This window comes from Periplaneta americana, chromosome 9 (assembly GCF_040183065.1).
Source record: "Periplaneta americana isolate PAMFEO1 chromosome 9, P.americana_PAMFEO1_priV1, whole genome shotgun sequence".
NCBI classification, from domain to species: Eukaryota; Metazoa; Arthropoda; class Insecta; order Blattodea; family Blattidae; genus Periplaneta; species Periplaneta americana.
In genome coordinates, this window is record NC_091125.1 from 132,035,217 (window position 1) to 132,059,080 (window position 23,864).

General features: G+C 33.5%; 1 protein-coding gene across 2 annotated transcripts in view; it reads right to left on the reverse strand.

The window, feature by feature from the left end:
* Positions 1–14,355: 14,355 nt before the first annotated feature.
* Positions 14,356–23,864, reverse strand: part of LOC138706525 (sialin) — a 182,300-nt gene continuing 172,791 nt past the window's right edge. For both annotated transcript variants that reach the window (XM_069835906.1, XM_069835905.1), the window contains one exon: positions 14,356–23,816. In XM_069835906.1, coding sequence (XP_069692007.1) covers positions 23,640–23,816 — 177 coding nt within the window. In that variant the 3' untranslated portion in view covers positions 14,356–23,639. The remainder of the gene's footprint in view (positions 23,817–23,864) is intronic.

Sequence of the window (23,864 nt, forward strand, 5' to 3'; positions counted from 1 at the left end):
GATGCAACATCACATACTGCAGTCAATTGAAACGACGGAATTGCGAAATTTGTTTGGCAATCATGTCGTATCGAGAAATGGAGTCATTCTCTGGCCTGCACGATCCCCTGATTTAAGTGCATGTGATTTATTTTTATGGGGTCATTTGAAAAGTAAGGCATACGTAAACAAACCGTGAAACACTGAACAACTGAAGAGAGGAAATCGTGAAGAAATTTCGAATATCACAGACGAAATTTTGCAAAGTGTGATGAGAAACGTCGAAGATAGATTACAAGAATGTACGCACGTTGGTGGAGTGTATTTGAAAGATGTCATTTTCAAGAAGTAATGGTTAACTGTAAATGGTATACTATACCTAGGCTTATTCTATATTTTCCAATAATAAAAGCTAATTTGTCCCGCGCCGTGGCGTCGCGGTCTAAGCCATCCTGCCTAGGACTCGCGTTACGGAATGCGCGCTGGTTCGCGTCCTCATGGGGGAAAATTTTTTCTCATGAATTTTCGGCCAGTGTATGGGACCGGTGCCCACTCAGCATCGTAATGCACTTGGGGAGCTACGATAGGTAGCGAAATTCGGTTACGCAAACCAGCTATAACGGCTGGGGGGCTCATCGTGCTAACCACACGATACCTCCATTCTGGTTGGATGATCGTCCACCTCTGCTTGGGCATGTGACCGACCGGCTGGTCGGCCTTGACTCTTCGCGGGCTGTGGCGCCACGGGTTATTATTATTATTATTATTATTATTATTATTATTATTATTATTATTATTATTATTATTATTATTATTAAAAGTTAATTTACTCCAAACTCTAAAGTTTAGTTTCACTATTTACATATCTCCAGTTTCTTTCCCCCGCAGTGTAATAAACAAAGATTGTAAGGTTTTAGATGGCGTCACTCGTGGTAGAATGGATATAGAAATGTAAGATGAACTTTGTGTCTCGTCGTTTTCTACTCGGAACGTCTCGCTTCCTTATCTTTTTATTATGCCTCTTTTTTTCCGACAGAGTAACCATGGAAATAATATGTGAAGTAAAATACCACAATAACGAAGTCCTACGGACCTCTGAAATTACTTCGTTATAGTGAAATTTCGTTATTTCGAAATGCGTTATATTTCAAAATAAAAAAATCATGCTAGTTTATTTACTTCTACTTACGCCGTAAATTGCGCATTTTTGCAAGTAGTTGTGGAAACTATCGTTAAATAAAATAAAAAACGAAAGTTGCATTGCATTGGAAAGGAGCGGTTTTGAAGAGATGCACAGTAAAATTACAAAATGCAAGTTTATGAAGCACTTTGTAGTATACCGTAATAGGTGCCGTTTTGTTTGGGAAGCCATGTTGTGAGAATTAGTGAGCTCTGATTAGTGGAAGGAAATAAAATGGGGGGGGGGAGAGAACAACCCTCCAAACAAACTAATACCAAATTTACAGACATCTGCAGCGTAGTAGATATATTCTATTACCTAAGAATTTATTGACCACGTGACCACAATACAACTGCATTATTATTATTATTATTATTATTATTATTATTATTATTATTATTATTAATACTATTATGTAAAATGTGTTCCTAATTCCTAACGAGTTGTGCCCTATATTTGAAATAATATTTCGTTAAAAAAATATATTTGTTCGGCAAGGAAACGAAATTTTTATTTCGTTAGCTATACTGTACTGATTTGTTTCTTTTTTTTCTGTCGCTTTTTTTTTTTTTTTTTTTTTTCGTAAAAACGAAATTCGTTAAACTGAAATAGATTAACATTAAATTGTATGGGTGAAAGGCAAGGGACAGAAAACTACTTCGTAATTCTCGAAATTTTTTATACTAGCGTGCATTATAACATTTTACCCTATATACATTAATATTAATTTAAATGCACTACAGTACAGTAGTGTGTATGAGGAAGTGGTAAAGAATGGTAACGTAAGCCAGTTTCTTTACTTTAATTATAGGTCTTTCTATGTATTACTTAATTTCCAGTTCATATTTATCGTTTTTCTTATTCCTGTTATTAAGGTAATACTAGACAGAGCTGCATCTACATTAAGTTTCCGTCTAAAATTATTGTTAAATCTGAAATAATATCCATACACATAACGAAATTTGGAACTAGTTACCATTACTTTACAGATATGAAATTTAAACAATGTTGTCACTATATAAGTGGTTTGTAACTATTAAAACATAAAGTCCTGTTATTGAAGTCACGTTTTCAGCTTGCATTTCTTTAATAAGCTCATATTTTCCACGCTATTTAACAAAATTGCTTGATACAGTTTCTATTGCGTCTGTAAACAACCTGTGACAATATTGTTAAGAATACTGTGGTATATTTAATTTGAAAGGAAGAGACTGTTGAAATGCATGCATCCTTCCTTTTTTATGCACACCAAATAGCTGAGAAGTAGGTCAGTAATCTCGTCTTTATCAAAGTGTGTTTTATTTCAAGACTTGCCTGTATGTACATGTTTTGTCTTTATGTGGTTGTCTATAAATAAAGTTTTCTGGCTTGTGCAGAGAATCAACACAATGGTGTGTCTCTTTCCTGAATAATATATTTTTTGCATGTGAATTTATGTAACATTTACATGAAATACAAGACTTTTACCTATATTTGCATAATTATATTGCATTTCTACACTTTTCTACATTTTTACTGAATTTATTTTGAATAATGTTCAGATTCATACTTCTAAAATTTAGTAATATTATCTTAACTTTATCTAAATGTCATTATTAGTAGTTCAGAATGTTTTAAGGTAGTGTTTTTGGTAAGATTAGTTGGAAAATAAATATATTTCATGCGAAATTAAATTCACATTAAATTAATCTGTTTTTAATTCTAATGTCGTGGTTTTGAATCAATTCAGTACTCATCCGCGAATTACCATTTCATATTATTACTTATTTCTGAAGTGACTAGGCTTACAAGCACAGAAGTTCATTAAAATGTCATTAGGACTTTGGAGAATGTAAACATGATATGTAAAATTTCTATTCCGCTCTTGATATGAATGTTTCATTCGAAGGAAGACAAAGAAATTACTGGGAACGGTCGCCTCATATATTACTTTCATTCCAATACTGGAAACCATACCACGGAATATATTTCAGTTTCATTAAATCTGTGAAATTTTATTTGTTAGATTGTAAGAAGTGTTTGATGTTGAAGAGAACAGTTCTTCTCTGTTTGTTCCACGTGTATAAGTGATTACATATCTTATTGTTTAAACATACTTTGCAACATCATTTGTGACTTCTAACAAGAGACTGGTTATACAAGTTAGCTGAATAGGTGGATGCGTTCACATTTCTTTTGATATCTCGATCAGTATTCTGCAAAGAACTTTTCATTGAAATAACTTAAATATGTCTGTAGTATATTTGTTACCACAGTTCCGAAATTATTTTTTGATTTCTAATGAATGAAAAATATTTTTCTCGGATCTTCCATACCCACATCCTTATGGAGTCCATCACAAATGCCGTAAAACTGATTTATAGTCTTCCTTCTGTTATGCACACTTAAATTCCTGGCAATACTATATTCCAAACAAGAAAAATTATGTGCAGGAAATATTACAGTACATATTTTAATTTCGTGAAACCTTCAAGAAAATGTTTCTATTCTCCAGTACTACAGAATTTTACAGAAGGTGGATAATTCTCTTGTAGAATAAGGAACATTTGTAATTTAGTGTAGAGAGTAAACATAGAAAGTTGCGACAATATCCTTACCATCTGGGTATATGTAATAATACACAATATCTGTTGTAATGCAATAAAAGTTGATGTAGTGCAAAAAAATGGAAAATTAACACCATGAACTAAGACATTGCTTTCAACACTCAGAAGGAAACGACTTTACACTTTGAAATACTGTTTATTATAGATGTGACTTTCATAGCATATGCAAGTGTCTGAGTCGCGATAACGTTCCCATTTTTTTTTTAGTTTCTACAGCATAGAAGAATATCTACTGTTAATTCAGAATGTTTATAAATCTTCCACAAGTCTGAAATCATCCAGTATTTGAAAGGAAAGTTTATGTGCAATTTCCTAGAAATATAAGAAACAGTCGTTCAAATAGCATAATGATTGGAATCCACTTAGTTTCTGAAGATTGTGCAATTCTTTTTTTGTTATTTTAATAATATTTTCGCAAAGCTGAGAAATTTATTATCAGTTTCAGAGTCTACTCTTTTAAAAATAGTTTATCAAATATTTAACATACATTTTAAATTTAAAACTGCTTATATTTGTACATGTGATATATGAACTTCGATGTTCAAATACAATCTGTTCTGGTGATTTGCTAATTCTTCGAATGTATAGATCAACTTTAAAATCGAAATCCTATTTCCTTATACATTTCATTGAGAAAATGAAAGAGCGTTTCAAATATGACTTCTGCATCAGACTGGAAATCCTTCGTCAAACACAGCATAATAATAATGTGTTTACTGAATACTGAACCGATAAAAAGTGTACTTCTTAATGGAGAACTCAGGCCTCAAGATCTCAAATTGGCGAAGTTTGTCAGTAACATTATAGTATCACACATTACTAAAATTCCTGTACTTGTATCTAGTCAGTGTAATGAAAGAATTACTTCTAAAGAATTCCGAACACTTGGAGCATCGTCAAGCATTTGCAATATTCAGGATTCAGTACTGAGAATGATGAGTGAGGAAATGAGATGGCCGATAGAAGTGCAGAAGGATACACATGCAAACATTCGTCATTATTACACTTACGTGTTATTTTCTGGTAAAAATATAGATATATTACTTCAGCAAATACGTAAATTGATAGATCCTTATATTAAACGTATTTATAGATGTAGATTTATTGTCATGGTTTCTTCTGATGTCGAGATAGAAACCAGAAAATTCGCAATAGATATAAAGAATATAGTATGGAACAAATATTTTGTATCTGAGGCACTGTTAATCTTCGCAGAATTGAAATCTGCATCTCTTGTTGCTTATACCTGGGTGCCCTACAGTTCTGAAACACAATGTAAGGATAACATAGATGTTATAGAGATTGGCCAATGGATTAATTCTCAAATGACTACATTACAAACTACATTTTTGCTCCCTGTGTCAACTGGTTACAAGAATTTCCATGGTTGCCCAGTGAAGTTATTTGTAGGTACAAAAAATTATAAATGGCTGACAAATGAAAAGAAATTAAAGTCTGTAATTTATTATGACTACATGGTAGATATTATATTACTCGCCTCCAATAAATTGAATTTGTCACTAATATATGATCCTATGAGTAAAGAAGTGGAAAGATATGGATTAACATTTTTTCTGTTGTTTAAACTTGCTGAAGATGATTATGTGACAATAAGTGATACCGTACCAATTGATTATGGATATGGTACTGATAAAATTGCTTCATATAAGGACATAAAGTTTAAATGGTTTGTACCTTGTGCGATCAAGTTGTCAAGAATGGAAATTCTGACCAAAATATTCGGATTAGATGTCTGGTTTGTGATAATCTTATTCTATGTGTCATCTGCTTCATTTCTGTGGGCTGTTGGAAAATATTTGACCTTACATATGGAGTCTGCAGTATACATGAAGTTCTCTGATAATTTATTGAGTATGTGGGCAGTGACACTGGGTGTCTCGACATGGGAACTGCCTCAGACTTCAAGCCTGAGAATTTGCTTCATTTCCTTCGTGTGGTACTGTTATGCTTTGGTGACCATCTACCTGACATTCTTCACCAGTTTACTTGTGGATCCCGGACGTGGACGACAGATCACAACCTATGACGAGATCATGCATTCTGGCATCGTATATGGGTATGACCCATTTGTTAAATACTTTTTCGATGAAGGCAAGTTGGGTAAAAGATTAGAGGACACTGTGGATTCTTATGTGAATTGCACTGATAGATTGCATTGCTTCGATCGTGTGAGTATTTCTAGAGACTTCGCACTTTACGACACCACTGAAGCCCTTAATTACTACTTAGTGAAGAATGAGGATGCCAGTATCTGTGCAATAGATGAATTCACTTATACTTTTCAAAGGAATTTTTACTTCCGTCTTGGTTCCAACTTCTTCGACCACTTTAATCGTGTTGTGAGAGACTTGAAGGAAAGCGGGTTGTTCAAAAAGATCATGGATGACTATTATAGGAAACTTAAAGTAGAAGACATAGAACTAGATGAATTCCACCGAATTGAGAATGCCATAATTCAGCCTGTAGATCACAATGTTTCAGGAGACTATTTTGTGTTTTCAGTTTTTCATCTCTTGGTTTGTTTCTGTATGTATTTATTTGGTTGTGGTTTGAGTTGTGTTATATTCGTCATAGAGATAATATTTTCTCGTTTTTGTCGAAAAAATCTAAACAGAGTATGTATTGATAATACGAAAATGTGAAATTTTGATAGTTCAGACTTTGACTTATTTATTATAGCAAAATATCAGAAAATTTATTTTTGCTAATACATCTTAGTGAACGTTTTCGCCCTTATTATGGGCATAATCAGACTAATGAGTGGATATCTATATATATAGTAAATGAATCAATATTAAACATATTGCAAAATGTTTAAAATGTTAAAAATAACCAGCAAATTGAAAAATAAATGATTAAAAATAATTAACAAGGATTACATTTACAATTTATTTGAAATTATACATATTTAATAATAACATACTAAAAATGGTTTACATGAGATAAGAAATTTTACGAAATACATGCTTCTCTATCTTCACTATGTCGGTCATGGGTAGATGATTAAATATGTACTTTACGGAGTAATTATATGAATGTGGAAAAAACCTATAAGTAACAACTTGTTTACCTTTTTGTTTAGCAATGGGGGGGAAATTAAATATACATACTTTTTACAAAATATGCAAAAAGATGTCTGTCATTAAACATTTGGAATAAACAGTGACTGAAAAATATAACTAAAATCATGAAATAATGTAGTAAACGTGGATGGAAGAGCACAGTATGGAGTGAAATTGAATATTGTGTAACTCACTATGAAATAAGATAACTGACATTGAGTGTGTATGATCATTGAAAAAGTGACACATGTATAACTAAAACTTAAATTATATGTAACAATGTTTGAAGATGTGAAAAATCGAAATTGAACATCCTTAAATAAATGTATGTCATAAATTAGATAATTTACAAATGATGTAGGTAAGCGTTATTTAAGCCGATAAGAAAGAACAAGTGAATAATATACTGTATATAAGATCGTGAATTAGTAATCATAGTGCTAGAATCATAGATAGAAAAGTCACTGTCGTGATACATGTAGTTGAAAATTATCAAGTATTAAACAACATTTAAATATTGGTGCATTCCAATATTTGGATCGTAGAATTAAAGTGGGTAGTATGAACCTTCTTGAATTATGAATATTATGTATCATAAAATAGATTATGTAGGCTTATGTTGTAGATGCGCCTTGTAATATGGTTCTATGATTTATATAATGCAATGGTGGGAATTCCTGCGGCATTGCCGCAGTGACGTCAGACCTCAGCGAAGCATCAAAATTACCCCCTACCTTCCCCTTCCCCCACTCCTTGAAAATACTGCGCGTGTACGTGGCGGATTATACTGGATTGCTGTACTTCGGAGCTTCAGTAGTGATACAATGTCTTTCGCAGAATCATATGAATCGAGAGGATATCACACTTACAAGAAAGACGGTTCTTTCATTTCTCATGTTTAGGATAAGTTACAAATATTCCGGACGCGAACTTAAATATGTACAATCTTAAAATAGATCCCTGTTATACGAGTTCAAAGAACATAGATTCAGTGATTTTCAAAGGATGAGGAAAGATTTCAATATTTTTGTCACTCCTTTTCATGTTTAAATTGAAAATGTTATCCCAGAATTTCAGTTAGAGGTACTGGATTTGCAGAATGATGGCTTCTTGAAAGCAGAATGTGAAGGTCTACTGGGGACTAAATTTTTTTAAAAGATGTTCAGTACTACATATTCACAGCTTAGACAGTTTGCTTCAAAAATAATGAGTAACGTCATTTCCCATAATTATGGTCCTGGAACATAACTATTGTCCACGATACAACTATTCAAATTTTGTACTCCATAACGTAGTACCTCGTTTATCTATATTCTTGCTGTACTGTAGTTTGTATTCAAGTCACTGCAGCTATCTACGAATGGTCTATGTTACTTCTACAAGGATCTTTGAATAGTTGTATCGTGGACCATAGTTGTGTTCCAGGACCATAATTATGGGAAATGACGGTATGTATTCATCAACCTACCAATGCGAACAGCTGTTTTCTAAAATGAAATTTATAAAGTCCAGCCACAGATCCCGCGTTGCTCATCTTCTTGCGCAACTGAAAATAGCATGCACAGATATAAACCCCAATTTCGAAGAAATTGCTTTGAAAAATGATTAATTAAATATCACGTGAATGGACTATTCTAATTACATATGGCAGGTAGGAGTGTAGTGGCGCAACTGTCTGTAAATCCGTCACTGCACTGTAGAGTGCAACCCCTCCCACAGCATGTAGTTGACATTTAAATCCTGTCTTGTGGGTTGCGTTCATTTTGCCCACCACTGATATAATGTGTCGTAGACAATCGTAGTATGCTCTCAAATTATGACAAGTAAATTATGTATAAAATTGAGATCATAAATTACTGATCATGAACCACAGGTAAATAAGTCGATATCGTGGTATATGTTAAATTGTCAAGTTTTAAAAAGCATTCAACTATTGGCACATTTCACTATTGGATCGTAGAACTGAAGTGGATAGTATGAATCTCCCAATGTCGAGTCTTCAAAGAGGTTGAATGATAACCTAGAGGCAGCGATGTATAGTTGTACAGGGACATCATTTTATTTTTACTAACATTTCTAATATTAACCTGGCTATACTTTTGAATTAACGGTTGAGAACCAGAAACACTGTTTGCTACCCCCTTCCACGACTGGAGTTAGATGATACTGGCGTAAATACAAACAAATCACTTTACTAGGTATAGGAGGGAAGAAAAGTAGTTCATCCATTTACGTAAAAGTAGAAATATTGCGATTTTGAGTTTCATAATTTTCATTAGGTCTCTCTTCAATCAAAATACAGTACTGTATTGACAATAAGTGTTTTCATTCACGAACTGAGCTATCAATGCGAACGTATTCATTATGCAGTGTGTATTATACTGTCTACAGCACATTAGCTTACACTATAGACAATGAAGTTAAATTGAAAAATAATCATAATATGCATATTTAAACACATTTTTGAAAATGGTGGCCGTTCATTTCGATGCAGGTTTCAGTTCTTTTGTATATTTTATCGCACTATAGACTATTGTACCTAATTCCATTTACCAGTTTCGTCCTTCGTACTAGTAACTCATGTTGAAATAATTCTGTACCTACTCCATAAAAGTGTACCTTACGTACTGTAAATTCAATCTTCACTTCTACGCGATCCGAAAAGATAAAATTAATTATTTACTGTCCGTCCAAGTGATTTTGTCTCAGGGTCGTAGAAAGGACGGAAATCACGTGACAATTAATTAACGAGGCCCTTTTATTTCAGTTATTTTAAACAGTTGTATAATATTACGTAGACGTCCAATTCCTAACAGAAATTAATGTTTTCCGAAAAGAACTAAGACAGCCTAGCCATTAACCTTTACAGAGGGGCGAGCAGAAGCGGGTGGGGGAAACCGCGATGCGACATAGGCAAACGGACGACAGTACCTGTGCGGGAATATGATTCAATATTGAAAGCTCTTTCGTCACTGGAAAACGCGAACATATTTCTGGAACGTACTATAATCACTAACTCAGTAAGGTAAAGTACCCAAATAAGAGACAGGTTCCTAATAAGAGATACATTGTTAATTTTTTCGGGTATAATTTGCCATCTCTCGATAACTATGGGAAATCAATGTGTATGCTTCTAAGACATCGTGTTCTTTGTCTAACCTCAGTTGAAAGTAAGCAATGAAGCTGAGAGCAAGCAAAGTAATATTTCACATTTTGAACTTTTTGATGTTTTTGTTGAGGAAGTGAACAGCAGTTAATGTAAGAAATTCATTATTAATTTTATAAAATTGCGGGGAAAATGTTGCATATAATAAGGTAGATTGCTAATAAGAAAGATGATAATTTATGATTTTGGGTAGCTAATTCATTTTTATTTATTCCGTTCCCTAATAAGAGATACCTAGGGGTCCTATTAAGAGATAGTATCTCTTATTTAGAACCCTTATTTGGTTTTATTATGATGCTCACCTTTGAGAGATTATCAAAGGCGTTAATGCTTCTAGTCGTGTCAGTTTGTCTGCCATAAACTACATAAGAATCAATGAAAGATTAATTTCAATATTGATTAAAATTAATTACGAATTAGGTAAATCATTAATTATTATCCATTGTTCTCAATTATTCATTACAAAAATTGATAATTGAAATGTTTAAGTTATCATTATTAATGACTAAAATTAATTATTAATCGAGATGGCAATACTATTAATAGCTAAAATTAATTGAAATTGGCTAGTCTGACAATATTTACCTTACTTAAAGATCAAAACATAAGTGCGTAATTCGTGAAATATTCTATACATATTTCAAATTAAAATCTTGTGTAATTAATAAAACTATTAAATTTAATTGTGATTCCTGGTTTCGAAAATTTCGTTGGACCTGTGTAAATATCGCCACTATAGCCAGTGCCAGCGTTTGTGGCGTTTGTCCTTGAGTAAAAAGCCAGTGAATGAGCACTTCTTGCCAGTATAGCTGAGAACGGTAACACCCATCAAGTCACGTAAGCAATCTACCAATCACAGTTGTCAGACTTATTGGCCACGGACTGCGTCAAAGGCAAGACACTCGCACTTTGCGTTTCTGGGATGTGTCCTTGAGTACACTGTCTAGTCAGTGGGATCTGTTACCACTTCGGCTGAGAGTGGTACCATCTCCTAAACAGATGTGACGTCAACAGTCTGCCAATCACAGTTATCAGCTTTCACGCCCACAGACTGTGTCAAAGATACGTTATTCACTTTCAACGCTCCCATTACTTATTTCACGTGCCAGAAACGGTGACTTTAGTTACATCACAGTTACAGAAGCAGCAACAACCACCTCAAGAGCCGCAAGTTTCAACCAGTGTGAAGTCGCATGTAAAGTATCCAGGGCAGGAAAAGGAGCTATCATAATATCAACTCTTTAATGGAAACAAATGAGAACGAGTTTAGATAAGAAAAAACAAAAGAAAAGCTGGAGCTCGCAAGAAGTTCGAAAAACAACATAAACCACAGAAAAAGTCAGTCCAAGAAGCACTGCTTGAGTTCGTCCAAAAATGAAGAATCCGATGTGGAAATGGAATTAATTAAATCTAGTGACTCAGAATATGGAGAAAATTATGATGATGGAGAGTGCTTGTTTTGCACTGGATTTTTTTCAGAGGACATCAGGGCCCAGGGGGAGAAATAGACTCATTGTTCAAAATGTCGTCGTTGGGCACACGAAGACTGCGGCACTGATGAAGAACTTTTTATTTGTCCAACTTGTTCAATACAGCGAAATGAGAATTGTGTCAATTAAAGTGGTCGCAAAATAAGTGCAATCAACTTAAATTTAAAATATGGAGATCGAAGTTTAATATTCTATCATTTTTTCTTTCTCTAGCAAAATATTAACATTAACAATAGTAGTCTAAGTAAGATTAGTGCATTCATGTCCAATTTGACCGACTTTGTGTTATTTTCGTAAACCATCTTAATTTCACTTGGAAAATTTCAAATAAACAACAGAATTCCTGTTGAGAGGAGTTAGACCACTGTTGCACTAACCCGTTCAATTTTAAATTGCTCCTGAATTTATTAAAGTATCTACATGATTTAACAATGTTATATATTGCTTCAATTTTCACCCAATGATAATAGTTTTTGTCCATGTTCAAACATAAAGTTACATACCACACGTATCTCTTATTTGGAACCTCTTTCCAAATCATCATGATTTCCCAGCTTTACTTCTTTTTATAATTTAAAATAATAATAAAAACCGATTAAAATTGTATTTTGAATTCTAAAAATAGACGAAATGCTGTATGTATTCCAGTCATTCAGATTAAAAATGTGTATTTCCATCCTCATTTATAAGCAGTTAAGAAAAAGTGTCTCTTATTTGGGTACTTTACCTTACTGTTTGTGTTTACTATGACCATAAGGCGACTTTAACTGTATACGCTTGGTTCTGTGTTGAGAACAGTTGGAAGTTTACTAGTGGAGGGGGTGGGAGTGAAGTACATTCAAAAACTCAGGTACAATAAAAATTGAAGTAAAAATAAAATGATGTCCCTGTATTATGACGGGAAGTTAGTAATGATAGAGTATGTATGGAGCTGATGTGTATCGATGAGTAGACGTAAGAAGACTGATTATTGCTTGAAAATTTTTACCTGTTTGCGCACATAAGTCATTATTATGCCAAGTACTTTGATTCATGTATTGTACTAATGTGTCTAAGATTCTATACAACATTACACAGAGCGGTTGGGAGCGTTCGTTTCCTATATCTTACATTCCAACTGAGATAACTGAGGAAGAATCGAACAAATGCAATAAATTTCATTGTTACAATTATTATACAAGATGGATGTGTTTTATGTCTAGCAAAATTTGAATCTGTGACTCTGAAATCAGCTACAAGGGTCGGTCCGGTTTTTTTTTTTTTTGTCACTACTGTATCTACGTTCTATGTAATAAATCTTGTCTTTGTCTAAAGTCTCTAAACAACATATTTACCTTTAATTGAATAAGTTTGTAAGTGCAAGTATCAGTGGCGGTTTCTCAGGGAGGGAAGGGAGGAACGTCCTCCTCACATTTTTCTTCCTTTGAAAGTAAATACCAAATGAGATATATGCCTTGAAATTCGAGGAAGATTCGATAATTTTTAAGTTCACAGCTATAAGAAACCTCGGTTGATCGAGTTTTAAACAACTCGCAATCATGTGCTGCTAGAAAACTGTGAGAAAGATGCGAGATTTTTTGTGTGGAGGAAAGTCAATCCATTCCTCCTTTACTGCAGTTAACACATAGACAACAGCGCACTAGCGGCCAGAGAAAGAAGAAGAGTTTTAAAGCAACCGAATGAACAGTAAGGGAGGAGATCCTCCTTTGAATCATGGGCGGGAAATATAGAAACCGACTGGTCGTGCAGCAAGCTCGCTACCGCTGCCATCTAACGATGCTGCATTCAACCAGACTATAACACATCTTGGAGGAGGCACAATAAAAACAGTTTTAATGCAAAGCTATGAAAGACACCATATAAACTTGTTTTTTAAATTATAAAACGAAATATATTATTCATTGCACTTTATAAAAGCTACTATTCATGGTTTGAAACTCTCGAGGATATCTGAAAGTTGAAGTTGGATTTATATAAAACAAAGAGGAAGTATTTCGTTCTACGTTAGTATCGCAGATGTTTTTGGCCCCTGAAATTCACTTACATCCATTGTCTACTAGACAGGACAACAGCCAAGTTGTCAGTTTTGTACAGATATATTTGAAATTGAAAGTACTCCAAACTATATTATTTTCAAAAAAAAAAAAAAAAAAAAGTAATCGGTCCCTGCAGCTTTGAACAATAATGGCAGTATGATCAGAGCGGTATGACTTTACAAGAACTGACATTCTTCAAAAACATGTGATACTGAACTTGTAAAATGTACATGTGGCAACACAGACCACGTGAGAGGGTGCAGTGTTCTCGCTTTCCTAACAGATTATTTCCCATTCCCACTTCCGTAAAACGGTTCTGGTTATGTGTTAGTAGCTATAGTCTCTTCCAACACGTGTGATGCTGTAGTGTGCGCGAAAAATGCTACGAGTTTGTGAATTTCCTTGTAATTGTTAATTTGTGCAATTATTCAACAATGAATGGAAGTGAAAACATATTTTGGACAATTTCGGAAACTCAGTTTACAAGAACAGATTATTGCTATACAAAAAAGAAGGCCAACTCTAACACTACCTGGACTTACATGTATGCATGTAGGCTAATTTATAGCGTGTTTCTCTCAAGAATGTGTCATTTTGCGCTGTTAACTTTTTTCCTCCTCTTAAGAAATATCCAGGAGCCGCCACTGGCAAGTATCTGTTTATACAGTTGAAGAATCTTATCCCAAAACGTGGAAGGTCTTGTTGTTGGGTTAAACGTCTGTTTGGAAACTGTTCAATTCCAAACTTTGAAAATATTTCCAAGTTTGACACTGGCTTACAGATTGGGGCTTTACATTTAAATAAATTTATAAAAATCAGAAAATAAATCGTTTTATTAAATTCAGATTATAGAAATACAGTCATTTTATGCACAGGGCTTAAACTTCAAATTCATAAGAATGCAACATTTTCATTGGTATAGTTCACACAAACAAACATATTGGGTAAATATTTTTAACAATATATCAGCTACAGAATTAAGTAAAACTTATGTATGTATAACGACATTTGAATATTGAAAACACTGCGTCATGCTCATATATACAGAGTATTCTGGATTTAATATTTAGGATTGGAATTTTGTTTAATTTAATTTTTGTTATAGAGAAAGATAGAGCTTGAGACTGTTAAGAAAATGAGATTGCTTTTATGGCTCTTTCAGTAATATTACTTGTGGTCCTTTGTAACTTTATTCATGTTTTTAGCTTGTAAATAGAGAATCTAACACGGTTACTTATGTTTTTTTTTTTTTTTGGAAACCTTGTTTGTTTTAGAGCGTTTAATAAGGGACAAACAGTGTGTAATTTCAAACATATGTCATAAATAACTAAACTTGTTTTTTTGAAAGATGGGACATGACAGTTAAGCGGCCGAGCTTGGAACTACAGTGCTATGTTGCCAGCTGATGTAAGCTAGCAATTGACGTTAAGATGGCTGCCGTTAAAACATTCATTGACAAATGACGCGAAGGTAAGAAAACGATACAAAAATCGACAGAGAATCAAACACGAAACGTACCAATGCTAACATCGTGTGCACAATAAATGTCGCCAAAAGAGCTATTAAGCACTCGCCATGTGGGAACGGTAAGTTTGGCAACTCAACCTTTGTTACCATAGCAACAGGCCAACCAAGCTATGTGCCATTCAGTTGTTTTTCCGATCGCAACGCTCCTGTCATGTCCCATCTTTCAAAAAAATAAGTATATGATGAATAAGAAAGAAGTATATGCAGCATATGACCTTCAGTAATTAAAAAATTAAATCCCAAACAACTCCGTATATATGCCTATTAAAGCTTTGATTTACATTTGAAAGATTTTGGTATATAAAAATATCATCTTTGTTCTCTTAGTAAAATTACGAAAATATTATCAAAATTTGTTCTATGTTTTCCTTTGGCTATGTAAAGTACAACAGGATACCACAAAAGTCTATTTGAAATATATAAAATAACTTTTACAGTGACATTGCATATGTATAACATCAGACACTGATATATACTTTTAATGAAATTACAGGTATTTCTTCCTAAACACTCACAATATTTATACAGACAGAGTTTCATTCCTATATAAAAATATGTCTTTGTCATAGTTACTCATATAGTATTTCCTGCACTTATTTAAATTTTAACAGGCATTATCTTCCCGTGATATTACACATCACACAGTATATATAAATTAAATGTCGTTACAGTCACACATTATGTAACCGGTTTCATAACACCAGTTTAGCCGCAGAGCTCCGACTTACAAATTGAACTCAATTTAAGCCCTGTCAACGATTCAACAATGCAAACATTCACAATTATACATGTACACGTCGACAGATTTGTTCTCCCGAGCACACTCACCCCACATACAGTTCTGACTACCACAGCTTATCTTCCGTTCATTGAATGGAAAACTGCTGTAGTTTCTTGACAGAAGTTCACACATTCAACGATTAATAAATTCCGCAGAATCTTACATACCTCTGATTGCTACCAATAAACTTTAAATAGCCTGTATATTTTTTATACTTTTCAATTACTTCAAGGAATTACTTCAACGAACCAATTGACAAATGAAATAATCTTGTAACTCTGAAAACTGTATAAAATACCAAAGTAAGAGAGATCTTTAATAAATCAAAAATCGCGACAGTGGAGGATCATGAATAAATGATGCAGTCCGACAATTCATTTTAAAGATCTCCTTAAAATCATATTTGATTCCATGTGTTGCTATACAGCTTTATTACAAACAGTAGAGTGAATTTTTACATCACGATTAAATTTGTATCGTTTCACAGGGACTTTGGTAAATAAAAGAAATACCGAACGTGTTGTAAACCTTGCTGTTACTTTTAAGATTATAACAAACTTCACCATGTTTGCCTAGGCTTTGTGTGACCTATTTAAGGGGTTAGGTACAGCTTATAGCAGTAAAAGTTTTGGAAATATTCAACAATTTTTCCCTCCATTACTGTATCTTGTACAATAATGAAAATTGGTATGTGTAAAACATTGTCCTTCCACTATAAGCAAAAAAATATTTTTACGATTAAAAAAAATAGTTTTATATATATATATATATTTTTTTTCAAAATTCGTAATGCTGGTAGTTCACTGTGCAGTGATGAAGCGTTTCCCTCATAATATATAAACTTGTTAACTTTTTCATGTTCTCTCTCTTTTATTTTATTGCTGAAATTTATGTTTACAATATCATGTTCTTTTAGCTACATTTCGTAATAATAATATATATTTTTTTATTTTGTGTTAGAAGAAAATATTGATATTTGACCATTTTTAAATGAATTTATTTTTTATCAGGCAATCTAGCAAAGGTAGAGAAGTGATATTGCATTATATTGTAGATATGACATGTATAAATACACACAACAAATTTCATAACAGAATGTTGGATAGTTTTTGAGTTATGTGGGAAACGCTTTATCACTGCAAGTGAACTAAATTTTGAAAAAAAGAAATGTAATTAATTTTTTTCGAATTGTAAAAATATATATTTTTTTTTTCACATAGCAGAAGGACAGTGTTTTACACATACTAAGTTTCATTGTTGTACAAGATACAGTAATGGAGGACAAAAATGTTTAATATTTCCAAAATTTTACTGCTGTAAGCTGTACCTAAGCCCTTAATGATACGTTACATTATTATTTTAATTTTAAAATATTCAATTATATTTTAATGATTTTTAGTTATTTGCTCATTCGATAGTAATTTTTTGAATAAAAAGTTGAAAGTAACAATTTTATTCATTTCTTATTATTATTGTTGATTTATGTTCAGTTGCTCTCATCTTTTATTTGAATGACGTTACGAAATTATTAAAAATATATGGTTATTAATTATGGAAAAATAATATCAAAAACAAAGACAAATAATAATTAAAATGAAATTGTAATGCAATCCAATCAAATTTCTAACTGTTTTTTAAAATTAATTAATTTCGCCATGTTTCCTGGAGTCCTCAAAAAAACGGTATAAATTGTAGTGGAATTTCTAATGAACGTTAATGTAGAAGAGAATTGAAAGAATTGTTGAACTGATTTTAATTATAGCAACAGTCTTATTTCTCCATCTCCAGATAAACAATAGGAGGAAAGAAACTGGCCACCCTATCCCATTACTTCCTGGCTTAGTTAAACGAGTGATGCCTTATTGCTATCACTTATTATCAGAGACCGGAACTTTGGCAGAATGCCTTTTAAATGTGTTAAATCTATCTTCATTTTGAAAGTAAATCTGTACGAATTATACTTTTGTGATTGAAACGTCAGTTTTATGTTGCCCTTTTCTGCCTTTTTAATATAAATGCCTAATTTACAAAATAAATACTTTTTTGCTTTTATTTGATTATTTATCTATTATTTATTAATTTATTATTAATAATTGTCTACAGGTATATTTTAATTTATTTCTATAACCGCTGCAATGAAAGTGACTTCACCGAATGTATATTATTGTCTTTCAGTCAGTTCATATTCTCTTTGCAACAATGAGTGCTGCGTGCAAAAATGTATAACAGCAAGCGTTTTAATTATCGCTTGAGTTTATTTGACAAGGCAACAATTAGTGCGAGTCTAACGTTATTTTTCTTTCAGTTTTCATTGCGACGTTGTTGTAGCTAATAGCTAAATATTTCATATCGCAACATATCAGTACAACCAAACACAAAAATGCATTTTCCAAGACTACTGGGAAGAAGATTTCTTTGCTTTCAACAGTAATTGCAACATAGAGTCGAAAATCTCAATGTGGATTCGATTTATGTAAAGCTTCTCTTGCTGTCGAAATCCCTTTGTGGAAAGTGGAAGGTTGTGGGTCTAGTGCAAGATTTTTGTAATTGCCTTTATTTCTTATTTCAGCTATTTATATTTTAATGATTCATAATGCCTAAACTTTCGGTCTCTGCTTATGACTTATGAGGTTCCAGCCCGTCTTTGGACAGTTGACTAAACAACAACAGACAAATAATTGAATCGACGAAATGGAACTAGGCCTACAGACTTGGAAGACTTCCAGTTGCGTTTCATGGCAAATGGATAGCTACGTTCCAAATATAACGTTTTCTCAAACCTGTGCGAACTAGTTTCCTTTTTCTGCTCCTATATACCCTCCCGATTCTAACTTTATTGCGAAATTATTTCTTATATAAATAAACACATAACTGTGGTCATGGTATCATGTGATTGGTTCTTCGCCAATGTTACACATTCTGTCTGTTGTAACTTTTGGAGCGGCCAATTACATTTTTCCATATGGCAACTGATTACTCAAGGATGACTAAAACAGTGAGCATAAGTTTGTACGATAATCTTTGGAATTGCAGTTCAGAGTAACAAAATAGTTTCTTTTTGCACGATAATCTTTGAAATTGCAGTTCAGAGTAACAAAATAGTTTCTTTTTGTACGATAATTTTTGGAATTGCAGTTCAGAGTAACAAAATAGTTTTTTTTCTGTACGATAATCTTTGGAATTGCAGTTCAGAGTAACAAAATAGTTTTTTTTGTACGATAATCTTTGGAATTGCAGTTCAGAGTAACAAAATAGTTTTTTTCTGCGATAATCTTTGGAATTGCAGTTCAGAGTAACAAAATAGTTCTTTTTTAACTTTGTAACAATAAATAATGATTCGGCTCACAACAGCAACATTTTTATCAACAGCCTAGTCAAATGATGGTACATATCAGAGGTTAGGTTCCACAAAATTTTACAGTTCTCCATGCATAACTTTTTTTCACAGAACCGTAAGCCTTGGGATAAAAGACAAAACGCAAAAAAAAAAAAAAAAAAAAAAAAAAACTTTTTATTGAATAAAAAGTATACCTAGCGTTTACCTCGCTAATTTATAAATTCGAAAAAGACGATCAATTACAAATGACGTAACTTATAACTCAATATAAAAACTTGGTAGCCTATTTTCTACAGACTTTTAAACTTAAGTATAAAAATTCCGAAAGTGTACATACATTTATATACCCATCTATTCTAGCTAGATATGAATCTAATTACAAAAAGGACAATGGAAGTTCTATTTTATTTTGGTAACCAAGTTAGCAGAATGTTCTGATCACAAAGAACTGGATAACATACAGTCCAACTTTTTGGGTCCCGAAACATTGGACGTCTCTAGATCTACGACACGGTTAAAATATCCCAAATTGTTCTGACCATATTAAACACCGTTAAAATTTAAAATCAAACTGGAGTAGTGGAGTTTATTTTCACGGAAACTTTTGTTGCAATTATTGTTTCACTATTGTTGTTATGGCAAATGAAATAAATAAACTGCAATTGCAAATTGGCCTTCTTCAGAATTACTAATACAGATTGTTCCAGCTCATTGAAAAAATTCACAACTCTAAATGGAGTGAGATATGGACCCTGCAATTTGTCATCACTGTGGAAGCGTGTAAAAAAAATTGAAGCTACTGGTTCCGTGGTAGATAAAAAAAAACGTTGTAGTAGACCAAAACCCGTAGAAAATGATGTGAATGTTACGATGGTTTTACAATTAGTCCTATCTGCAGCGGTCTTTGAAGACTGTCCTTCCTTAAGGAGATTGAAAAATTACTTAAAGAGTTGTATATAAATTGTAAATTAAAGAAAAAGATACGTTACATTACTTAAGGTGACATGTATTTACTTAGCCTGACGAGTTATTCCCTTGGTTTGAATTGTAAATTAGTTTAAAATATCTTGTAACTGAGTTTTAGACTAGAAATTTTTAGTTTAATGTAGTTTATAAGTATGATTCTACGGAACAAAAAAAGTGTAATTGTTTGTCTTATTTGAACTGTTGTATCAGTGAAGCGTCGTGACTCAGTGAAGTTGTGGTTTACAGTGGCAGTGAATAGTGTCGAACAATGATAATTTATAGTGCCAGTGAAGTGTATTTCATAGTATCAGTAAAATGTGTTGTATAGTGTCAGTGAAATGTGTTCTAAAGTGACAGTGAAATGTGCCTTAGTGTCAGTGCAGTGAGTGAGATGAAAGTGAAGTGAAAAAGTATCAGTACCAATGTGAAATTTATATAGGGCCTACACATATATATATATAGGTTATAATGGAAAATTAGCTTCACTTATTAATAACTACGTATGGCTATCAAAAAATACAAGTGATAAGGAAACTTAATTACCATAGAAACTTTGCGATTATGAAAATGTACAGGGACATCATTTTATTTTTACTAACATTTTTAATATTAACTTGTCTATACCTCTGGATCAACGCCGTTTGTTACCCCCTTCAAAGACTGGAGTTCGATGATACTGGCGTAATATACAAACAAATCACTTTACTAGGTATAGGAGGGAAGAAAAGTAGTTCATCCATTTACGTAAACTAGGAAATATTGCGCTTTTGAGTTTGATCACTTTCATTAGGTTTTTGTTTTATCAAAATATAGTACAGTATTAACAATGAGTGTTTTTACTTACGAACTGAGTTTTCCATGTGGACATATTCATTATGCAGTGTATATTATACTGTCTACAGCATATTAGCGTACAATATAGAGAATGAAGTTAAATTGAAAAATAATCATAATATGGATATTTAAACACATTTTTGAAAATGGTGGCCGTTCATTTCGATACAGGCTTCAGTTCTAATGTGCATATTATCGCACTATAGACTATTGCACCTAATCCCAATTATCAGTTTCGTTCTTCGTACTAGCAACTCATGTTGAAATAATTCTGTACCTATTCTATAAAAGAGTACCTTACGTACTGTAAATTCAATCTTCACTTCTGCCCTCCGAAAAGATAAAATTACTCAGCCATACTATCTACTGTCCGTTCAAGTTATGTCGTAGGGTCGTAGGAAGGGAGGAAATCACGTGACAGTTAATTACTTAACAAGGTCCTTTTATTTACGTTATTTTAAACAGTCGTATAATATTACGTAGACGTCCAAATCCTAACAGAAATTAATGTTCTCAGAAAAGAGCTAAGACAGACCAGCCACTAGCTGGCGAATAAAAGTTGTTTGGGGAAACCGGGATACGACGTAGCCAAATGGACGACAGTACCTGTGCGAAAATGATTCAATATTGAAACCTCTTTCGTCACTGAAAAGCGCGAACATATTTTTGGAACGTCCTGTTTACTATGACCGTAAGGCTACTAAGCGGTCTTTCATCTGTGTGGAGGAGGTTGAACTTCATTAGTAGAAGGGGTGGGAGTGAAGTACATTCAAAAACTCAGGTACAATAAAAATTGAAGAAAAATAAAATGATGTCCCTGTATAATCAATATGTACTGTGTGGTTATGGAAATGTATAACCCCTCAAATAATTAATTCACCCGTCACTCAAAATTGTTTGCAGAACTTAGTAATCAAGCTTTACTTTATAGTAACTTGGTTATCATGGAAACGTGCTACTATTTATATAACTCAGTAGCCATAGAAACTTCCAAATATTTACACAACTTTGTCAATGCGGCCGTAAAGAACTTGACAATAGAAACGTGATTTTCATGTAACTTAACCAAAGTAGCGGAATTTCTTAACAAAACTTGTCACACTAAAGTTCATTAAACATGAAAATTCGTGATCGCTAATAAACTAGCTTCCGTGGAAATGCGCTAGTGTTTACGTAATTTAATGGCCGTGGTGAAGTGCAATTTGTTTACAGGACTTATTACAATTACAATAAGAACTTATAAAATCACTTCTGTTGCACTTCCATGGCCATTAAGACTTAAAAATTATTCACAACTTAGTTATAAATTACAACGTTGATAGCGAAAAGTCGGTTACCGTGGAAACATATTGTTTTTGTGGTGGTCGTTAGTTATGGTGGCGGTTCAACTCAAAACGTTCTGCGCATGAACAATCGCGCGATTCCTCGAATCAATCTGCTTTAGTTGTTTGTTAGACTCTAAAGTAATTGCACTGTTTTAATCTGAAAGTTAAAACATTGTACGCCATTTCCGCAGTTCTTCTGTGAAAAAAGTCACAATTCTTATATTTAGTTTGAGCAAAGTAATTAAATGTAGTATACAAATCACAGCTGCTGCTGATTGAAAGTAGTATATAAATAGCCTAAATAATGAAACAGAGTACAACCACAGTATAGTATATACAGTCACGAAGCTTAAGTTGTTGAGGTTGCTAGGAACAATAGACTGTGCAGGTACTATTTCGCATTGTCTGTAATGAGGCGATAGTAGCGATCCTAGTGGTTAGCAACTATCTACGGATGCATATTTATTACATATTGAGGTTCGTGACTGTATATACTAGACTGTGGTACAACTGATGCGACTGCTTCCGTGACTACACCACTAACTAAATAAAAATTATCGATTCACGAGATCATTTGAATATTCACGACGAAAAGGGCGCAAGTCATAAATCACAAGTTTTCATTAGAGCAAAAACAAAATTTGAAATGAGGACGAATACCATTATGGTGGGCTAGAAATCTGATGTTCTACAACATTATGGAAGAAGATAGACATATGCCATTTATTCCATCATAGAGGTCATAACTCAAAATCAGTAATTTCTGACTTACGATCTTTTTATTGCGCACCATAGATACATGCGCAGAAGATTCTAAACTGAACCTCCAACATATCTGACGGTTACTATAAGACTTCAATAACAATGAAAGCGTACATTTGCTCATAGAATGAGATAATCACAACAAGTGTTTGCAGAATTTGATTATGATAATAGAGACACAGCATCATGAACTCGTCTTGGTAGTGAAACAGTAAAGGTTACTGAATTTGATAACCACGACGAAGCTCGATGACCACGACAACGGAACTCGGTGACCACAGCAACGGTGCCTAGTGACTATGCCAACGGAATCTGGCAATCACGGTCACGTGAAAGGGATTATGGAACTGGTGACCATCATAACGGAACTTGGTAACATGGACACGTAAAATTGTTTACGGAATTTAGTAGCCATGGACACGCAAAACTATTCACGATTTCGGTGGCCATGGCAACTCATACGACCTTTATACGTAAAAATGTTCACAGGACTCGTTGACTGTGACAACGAATACTCCTTAACGATGAACACGTGCGGTATGGCACATGAGGGAGTGAGCTAGACGCTCACGCCTTGTCACCGCGCAATGGGATCTTCTCCTTGCTGTCCTTGTCTTCGATGTTGTCGTCCACCTTATTCCAGGGCTGCAGCTCGCCCGTGCCGAACACGGTGTACATGAGGGCACCTCCCGCGTACGTGCCTGCGATGATGCCGAACACCTTACGCCACTGCGTGTACGTTTGCTGCAAGCACAATCATTTGTTAGATTTTGATCACGGTCGTCTAACACT